An 8,918-nucleotide genomic window follows, 5' to 3' on the forward strand; every position below is an offset into this window, starting at 1 on the left:
AAAACGTAGAAGTCCTGCCTTGTTCATGGGTACACAACCGCAATCTAACCGTAAAATATAAGTAGAATTTTAGGACCAAAATCAAACTTCTGAACAATCTAACATCATAACTGATTCCAAGATAACCTTATAAATTTTTAATTCTTTGTTTCTAATGGTGAGAAATCATACCTTGAAAAAAAATCTGATTGCCTCTTCAATTGTATGTGCTCTAATTCCAAGGAAAACCTCTTAGCCTCTTTGATAAAACCCTAACCTCCTTAGTGATGAAACCCTTCTTATCCCAAAACCCTAATTTTTTTTTTTTTTTTCCTCCAACTTATATTTTAACACAAAAGAGATGTGGGCTTGGTGGGATAGTGGGCTGGATTTTAAAACCCACTTGAACTTATCTCTTTATTTTGCAAGGAGCCCATAAAACATCTTCCTCTTTTCCTTTTTATTTATTTATTTTTAATTGCCTCACTAAATCGTAGACACTAAAACTTTAATTTTCTCATCTATTTGTAGCACCACAAAATTGTCTACTCCCATCTTACTGTGCACACACATATGGTACCTCAACTTTATATTAAAATTGACAAGGTACAGTGATAATCATAAAATCAAAATTTGGGGTATTACAATTGTACTCTTGGTTTTCTATTTATTTATTTATTTATTTTTATATTATTAAGGAAAAAGAGCTACAATCATCATTTATATAATTAGCACTTCTGCTTGGGATCAACCACCTATTTTTGTTGTCTGACTTCAAAGCCTTATTAAAAATTTGAATTTGATTACGCATTTGATATTTGGCTTGATCACATCACATTTAATATGTTTTACATATTCGGAAGGAGTTTGATTTTGATTTGAGTTTTATTTTTCCCTTTTTCTTTTATTTTAAATTGTAGTTTTGTTGAGTTTTATTAATTTTTGAGACACGGTTTTCAGTGTTTTGGATTGTAGGGTAGAAAAAATTGGGTTTGAGAAAGTTTGTTTAAAATTAAAATAATAATTTCTAAATTCTACATACTTTTTAATGATACACGAAATGTTATAAATAACTTTTATAAAAAAAATGAATATTTTCGTTTACTTACCTTTTGAATTCTTTTAAAAAATTTAGTTGTTTCTATTCTGGTACTACAAAAATTATATATATTACATTTGTGATTGTTCCTATAATAAATGAAACTACAATGAATGAAAATATGATTATAAAATACACTAGTTGCTAATCTGTGCGATGCACGGGATAGTTTTTAAAAAACATATATTACTTTGCTTAGAGAAATAATCACTTGAAACAAATAAGAATTCACCTCTACTTACTATGGCTCAAAACATAATATGTAAGTATAATTTTATTTGAAATGTAATCAAACATTAAAGGAAACTAAACAATTGTATATCAATTATTGCAAAATATCTAGATGAACAAAAAATATATAATAAATGAATGCTTAGGCAAATATTCCATTTGATATTTTTTGTTTATTCATCTTTTGACTTATTTAAAAAATATATTCCTTATACTTTGTAATCTAGAATAGTAGATGATACTCATATTCTACATGAGCACAATATAAAGGAAGAAACCCATAACAAACTTTAGGGATAATAATTTAATGATTTAACTATTTTTAGAGATAATTTTATAACTAAATTCATACAAATAAGTTATAAACAGTCCCTCTCTCGAAAACTTTAAAAACTACTATTCAAGCATAAGTAAATAAAGATACAACAACTACCAAAATAGCTTTCACATAAATATTTTGAAATTCCCAAGGTCTTTATACACAAAAGCAAAACAAATCTCCAGTATACAACTCCTAATCTCCAGTTGAAAATATTATCTACAAAATAAGAGAATTCATACCTAAAAAATAATTCATTTAGAAGGAAATAAAAAGAATCAATATAAATTTTCTACTTTTAATGTAGGCTTGCAATTAGTATGCACTTCCCTCCCTTTACCATTCATCTGAAACAATGGGAAGAATACTTTACACAAATCCATGAACTGCTTATACTCAGGAGATAAAGCAATTATAAAAGATACCATTTATTTCAACACACACACAAATAAAAAAATAAAAAAAAAGTAATAATCATAATGACTCAAAAAGCAAGCAATATGGATGGCTTAGGGATGATGATCCAATATATTTTGAAAATATTGAACATCAATGCAAGAACCTATACGTGACTTTCAGTAAACATTACATTTATCATGAATTCTATCCAACACATGCTAGAAACTTTTAATTCAAAAACTTTTCACAACTAAAGAAAATCAAATATGACTACAAACGATGTGAAAAAAAATTTAAAACTTTATTAGCAAAATATATTAAAAAACAAACATAGACCAAATACAATAGAAATTGATAAGGAACTTCATTAGCACAACTTTCCAATCAAAGCACGAAAGTGTACGAAAATAAAGAAAATGCTAAATGTACGAATTTTACAACAAAAGGCTTAGACAACTAATTTCAATAAACAATTGAAGGAGTGACATTTCATAACCTTGTACAAATGAGTCATTCTATCCACTACAATGACAACTTCAAATTCTAAAGTATCATCCAAGATGCTGGATTTGTGAATGTAGTCTTATACAAAATAAATACATTACTCTTTATTAAATTAGTCCAATTTGCAAAAGATAAACTTAATGAAACCAATCTAAAAAAATGATCATGCTCAATGCGTGGGTCCATAATGAATTTAACGGATAATTTAAAAAGCCAGTGCCACCTAGGTCCCTCCCTGTGGTGCTTCCACAGCCTCAGGCAGTGGTAGCTCTCCATCCAAGTACCTTACCACTTGCCTCATTGTGGGGCGTGCCTTAGGCTCATTGTTGGAACACATCAAGCCTAGTTTGAGCAACACAACAGCTTCAAGCTCATCAAACTCCCCCCCCCAATCTTGAATCCACAACTTCAAATATTGCTCCCAGTCTCCATTTCTCCCACACCCAATCCACCAACATGAGCTCCTCAGGCAATGCTTTAAGCTCAATAGGTCTTCTACCACATACCACTTCTAGCAACAAAGCACCAAATGCAAACACATCTGTGCTTTTTGTAGGCTTGCCTGTGCGTGTGATCTCAGGGGCTAGATTACCCAATGTGCCCACAACCCTTGTAGTGCTTGGATTGGTGCCACGCTCGTATAGTTTAGCAAGACCAAAGTCACTAAGCCGTGCATTTAGCTCAGAATCTAATAAAACATTCCCTGCCTTGATGTCCCTGTGAATCACAGTTTGTTCCCACTCTTCATGTAAATATAAAAGCCCTGAAGCCACACCTTTGATGATATTAAACCTCTGCCCCCAGCTCAGAATTGTTTTAGGCTCATCAAATATGTACTTGTCCAAGCTTCCATTAGGCATAAAGTCATAAACAAGCAACAAATCTGCTCTTCGCCGATACCATCCAAATAATTGAACCAAATTTCTATGTCGAAGCCGACCAATACTAGCAATCTCGGATATGAATTCTTGCAAACCCTGTTTTGATTCATGCGAAATTCTTTTAACTGCAACTTGGGTGTTTGAATTTGACAGTGTCCCTTTATAAACTCGACCAGACCCACCAAACCCAAGTAGCTCCTTGTCTCTAAAACCCCTTGTTGCTTGCTTCAGCTCCTTGTAAGAAAATCCGTGTGGACCAATATCAAGCTCCCAGGCCTCAATCACATCAGCTTTCTTGATTTTCCTGATGAGGCTAAAAGCCAAACCACTCACCAAAATTATCACCAAAGCAGCTGAAACAGAAACACCAACAATTACGCCTGTGTTATTTTTTCTTTTAGACTCTGCTGGGAGTGAAGGGAGTTGATCCAAAGACAAAGATTTAGCTTCTCCATTCATCTTAAAGCTCCAACCCATGATATAGTGAGAGCTAGAGAGCAAACCAGTTGAAGAAGAAAAACCAACATACACAGATTCTTGAAGAAGTAGTGAGAGGTCTAAGTGAAAAGACAGAAGTGTAGACCTTGGTTTAGTAGATGAAGGCGAAAGTTTCACATCTAATTGATTACTTTGAGAATCATATTCTATCCAAGCTTGAATTACCTGACCACCCTTCAAATTGAGAACTTGGTTCGAATTATTAGCACCATCAAAATAAGTAGCCGGGGCAGATTTGTTGGATACTAAGCTATTGATATCAATGCCAACATGATTGTCATTGATGTCCCCGAACACAAGGTTTTGGACTGTGTCAAATTCGACTGCAAATATGTGGTTGGCGAAGTTGCCAAGATCGGTGTTGTTGACTAGACCAAGATACTGACTTGGTAGAGCCGTTGGAAACTCTTTGGTAGGAGAGATTGTGAAAGCAAGGCCATGGCCTCCACGCTTAGCGTACTCGGGGACCATAGCGAAAGCAAAGGAAGTTGAAAAGGAAAAAGCTTTGCCATCCGTGGAGTTCTTGAATTGGATTGGATTTGAGTAAAAGGCATGGCCTAGTAGTCCCTGCGTTTTGTTTGTTAGCTGAAGTACACCATTGTCTTGGATCTGTGCAGCACCATTTAAGCTCAAGTTGTTGGTTACACCTACACCTTTGAACCCATTGAAGAAAAGCTCATCAAGCTGAGATTTTGCTGGGTTTGAGGGAAGGACAAAGAATACCCAGAAGAAAAGTTTGAGTCTTTCTGCCATGGCTGTGAACAGAATTAAGCTGTGTGAACTAGAGGGTGTCCATGTCTTAAGGTATGGTCAGTAGCCAGTAGGTGACTTTAAACGTGTGAAAATATTTGGAATTTTTTGCTTGGGCACATTTTGTTCTTTTGTTGTTTGGAACTTTGAAGAATGGAAAGAAAAAGAGAGAGACTTGGCATATTGGGTTGGTAGGGCTGGAGTAAAAAAAAAAAATTTAGTATCAAAAAATTAAAAATACACAAAATTTATAAAAAAATTTAGAAATAATTATTGTTTCTAAATACATTAAGATGTAATTATTTACTAATAAAGATAAAAACAAAATAATGTTTTTTATTAATATTAGATTGGCTAATATATATATATATATATATATATTTTGTCGAAGTTAGAGATATTGCTAAAAATTTTAACTTTAAGCACCTCAAAAAATTGTTTTATCTATTTTATCACCTCACTTTATAATATACCCAATCATGGTTCTCAGATCCAGATCGGACTGTACAGTCTGACCCGGTTTACCATGAACCTCTCACCATTACTATTCTTTTAACTCTAAGAACCTTTTTATACGAAAAATGCACAAAACTGCTCAAATGGCGGCTGGACCGTACGGTTTTATAAACCGTGGCTAGTTTTTGTGGTTCGTACGATTCCATTTTTTTCAAATCTAGAACCAAATGATTTCTTAAAGAGAGAGAGAGAGAGAGAGAGAGAGAGAGAGAGAGAGAGAGAGAGAGAGAGAGAGAGGAGGAGGAGGAACAAGAAGACGATGAAGCAGGAGTGGCGCCATGAAGCAGTAGCTTCTTCTTCTTTCTTCTTTATATTCTTCTTCTACTGTTTGACACCACTACTCTGTAATACTAATGACTAATCTCCTCTCTCTTTTTGCTAAACACTGCTATGTAACTTATGTGACATGCAGTTTCTTTAACCCAAAAAAAGAAAAGAAAAAAAGACATGTGGTTTCTCTTTCTTTGCTTTGTTTTTTATTTGGCTAATGCTGGTGCCACAACTCGCCCATGTAGCGAGTTGTGGTTGGCGGAGGGGTGATGGTGGGTTCATGTGGGGAGCTACCAATCACAACTCACCACATGGGCGAATTGTGATACAAGTTATGCCATAGTTGTAGCACCAACATTGCTCTTTGTATTTCCTTCCTTTTGAAGTTTCCTTAGCCTCCACGTGACTACTGACTAGCACTTGCATTGAAAGTGTTGAAAACTTTGAATTTTTGAATAAAAGATGAGATTAATGTTTCAGCCATAAGTTTTTTTCAGTATCTGTTTGGATATGGATGAAAACTCACGCGTCTGCGTTTTTGCCTTTTTTTTTTTTACTAGCGCCTCTTGCATTGGTCATGGGACATGAACAGTGCAATAAGACAAATGTATAGTGTTTGGAGGAGTGAACAGTAACCTAAAAATTATTATTTTTTAATTGTTTTCAGTAATAAGTTTCAGTTTTCAGCAAAATAAGCGGTATCCAAATGTGCTGTGACGTAACTTGCCACAAGTTCTTATATTATAATGTTTCAGCCACAAGTTCTTTTTAGCCATTAGTTCTTTTTGAATAAAAGATGTTACTTGTATTGCCACAAGTTCTTATATTATAAAAATTATTATACTACCAAAAAAAAAAAAATTATACTATTATTATTATCAAAGTTTTACTAATTAACATATAAATAAATAAAGAAATACTATATCTATAATTGCTTAGGATTTGATATTTTTATTCATTTATTTTGTAAAATTTATGATATTAAAAACATATTTGAAATATGGAATTTTATTTTAATTGAACTATTTTATTTTATTTTTATTTTTATATTAATTTAATATATTAATCTATATTTTAAATAATTATTAATTAATTATAATATTATCACGGTTCGATCTCGGTTCAACTTCGATTTGACCTTAAAAATCTTGAACCTCTACTTTTTACGGTTCATTAAACAGTCAGAGTCTGAAATCATGTACCCAATATCAAATTATATATATTTTTATTACTTCATTTAAAATAATATAAATAACTCATTAAAATAATAAAGGAAGAGAGAGAATCTCGGTTTTTAATTGAAGAAAGAGATATTATTGTAATAAAATATTTTATTTTATTTTTAACAACTTGTTACAGTAAACTGGTATAAATATCAATTTAGTGTTTGCAAAAAAATTTAGCTTTAACTTTTTCAATAACACATGATTTTTTTGATTCTTTCATAGTAAAATAGTTTTTTTTTTGGTTAAAATACAATCATTATTGTGAATATTTTTATTAATTTTTTGGGTTGAATAGTTGTTATTTAAGTGAGGCTAACTAAACTTATTAAAAAATAATAATTCGGCCCTTGGGCTGGGCCACCTTGGGCCCCCACCTGGTCCGTCAATTCACATGGAATTTCAGATTGTGGTTGAAACTGTTTGAAGGCAACCCACATCACTTCCGGCCATTTAAATTTAAGCCCACCCACAGGGTTTGAAACTGAGCTAGGATAAACTTGTTTTTATAAGCATTTAAAATTCTTATTAAAAAAAAAAAACATTTAAAATGATTCTGCTATGGTTTACTTTGAAGTGTTGGACCAAAGTTTATCATTTTTTCATCTTTATTCTGTCGGCCATTTCCGAGCTCTGCAGTGGCGACTCCAGAAATTTTGTTCAGGGTGTTCCTATTCCACTTTGAAAAAATTTCGGGTAATTTCAGTCTGTTTTGGGACATTTTGGTAAATATCAACCGAAATTCAAGATTTGGCCTACATGAAGTTTGTGCTTTAAAAAAAAAAAAGTTCTTAAAACCAAAACAAATTTGCATTCTATACACCGAAAAATCTCAAAAGGAAAAAAAAAAAAATGAAAAGAAAAGAAATGAACAAAGGTACCTATAGAATAAACTATAAGTTCATTTGAAATATTAATAAAATTATTAATTATTGTTGTTTAGTTGTTTCATAAATTTGTTTTTCTTTTATAAACTATAATTTGTTGTATTGTTGTTTCATTAATTATTAAATTATTAATTGATGTTTAGCCTAATTTAATTTAATTTTTTTGTCTTTTATAATGTATTAGTTAATTAAATTATTAATTATTGATGTTTAGTTGCTTCGTTAATTTTTTTTTACTAACTACTAGCAGACTAGCATACCCCACTGTGCATTAGCACACACTAGTACACACCTCATGTGTGCACACACCCTTGCCTCTCCAATACTGTACCGGAGGCCGTTTTGGTTTAGTTAGAGAAACGAAATATTTTGATACCAATTAATATCGGTGTATTGTTTTGAAATTACTACTAAATATATATATTTTCTTAAAAATTTTATATATTCTCTTAAAAATATAAAATGATTTAAATCTGACATAATAATTCCTTTAAATGTAGTAATAATTATGGTTGTAGTATAAATTTTTTTTTAGAAGAGTTGTAGTTTAATAATATTATCAAGTACATGTACTTACAACCTTTTTATTTCAAAAAAAAAAAAAAAGTAAATGTACTTACTAAATGCAATAATGAAAAGACAAGAGAAATAAAAATTAATGTGCAAATGTAAAAGCTAGGCACGTGGGTGGTTGGAAATAAGGTTGAAAATTTTGAAAACTGTTGACTCATTCAATGACTTCAGTATTCATGTGAGGAGTGGGACTCTAATGTACAAAGAACATACGGTAATTGGCGTTCAAAACTAGAAATAACAAAGAGCAGAGAAGCGGAAAAGTCGAAGAAAAACAGAGAACGGAGAAGAAACGGCAAGGAAGAAGAAGCTGAAGCAGGTGGGGAGACTGCGGTTGACCAAATGGAAGTGGCCGGAGACATGGAAGTGACCGGCGATGTGGTGGTGAGTGGTTGTAACGACAAAAACTGATGATTTTTTTTTTTTTTTTTGTAGATTTTAGTTCAAAATTTGTTTGGCATAAAAATTTTGAGGATGTTCCTGATATTACTTGAGGGTGTTCCTATTTTTTTTTAAAGGTAAACAAATAAAAAAAATTTAATTATTATATATAATTTTTTTTTTTTTTTGAAGTCAGGGTGTTCCTGGGAACACCCTGACCTCCGTCTGAGTAGCGTCGCCACTGGAGCTCTGGTCAATTTATTCGTAAGATTTCTAATTAGTGAGGTCCACGTAATATCACAAGCCAGTGTTTCATCAAGATTGTTTATTGAAATACCATATAATCTGATAGAGATGGAACTAACCATGTGCTCTCTGCTCAACTTAGGATTTCTGCTTGGTTTTCAA

At 32.1% G+C, this 8,918-nt stretch overlaps 1 protein-coding gene and 1 pseudogene across 2 annotated transcripts; one reads left to right on the forward strand and one right to left on the reverse strand.

Annotated features, from left to right (window-relative positions):
* Positions 1-2,624: 2,624 nt before the first annotated feature.
* Positions 2,625-4,663, reverse strand: LOC115967839 (annotated as a pseudogene). Its single transcript, XR_004086567.1, has one exon. The product of XR_004086567.1 is annotated as an L-type lectin-domain containing receptor kinase S.4-like (transcript).
* A 2,567-nt stretch (positions 4,664-7,230) lies between these two features.
* Positions 7,231-8,651, forward strand: LOC115966541. The gene is made up of 3 exons (XM_031085757.1): positions 7,231-7,365; positions 8,301-8,513; positions 8,565-8,651. Exons 1-3 carry the CDS (start codon positions 7,231-7,233, stop codon positions 8,643-8,645), a joined length of 429 nt encoding a protein of 142 aa, XP_030941617.1. The 3' UTR covers positions 8,646-8,651.
* The last annotated feature ends 267 nt before the right edge of the window (positions 8,652-8,918 follow it).

The sequence above is a fragment of the Quercus lobata genome, chromosome 11 (genome assembly GCF_001633185.2).
Source record: "Quercus lobata isolate SW786 chromosome 11, ValleyOak3.0 Primary Assembly, whole genome shotgun sequence".
Lineage (NCBI taxonomy): Eukaryota > Viridiplantae > Streptophyta > Magnoliopsida > Fagales > Fagaceae > Quercus > Quercus lobata.

What these genes read in the sequence shown, in the direction of transcription:
- LOC115966541 (XM_031085757.1), top strand. Translation starts at nt 7,231, where the DNA reads ATGGTTTACTTTGAAGTGTTGGACCAAAGTTTATCATTTTTTCATCTT. An exon ending in CCACTTTGAAAAAATTTCGG is followed by an intron (nt 7,366 to 8,300) that starts GTAATTTCAGTC and finishes CAATGACTTCAG; the next exon opens with TATTCATGTGAGGAGTGGGA. An exon ending in AAGTGACCGGCGATGTGGTG is followed by an intron (nt 8,514 to 8,564) that starts GTGAGTGGTTGT and finishes TTTTTTTTGTAG; the next exon opens with ATTTTAGTTCAAAATTTGTT.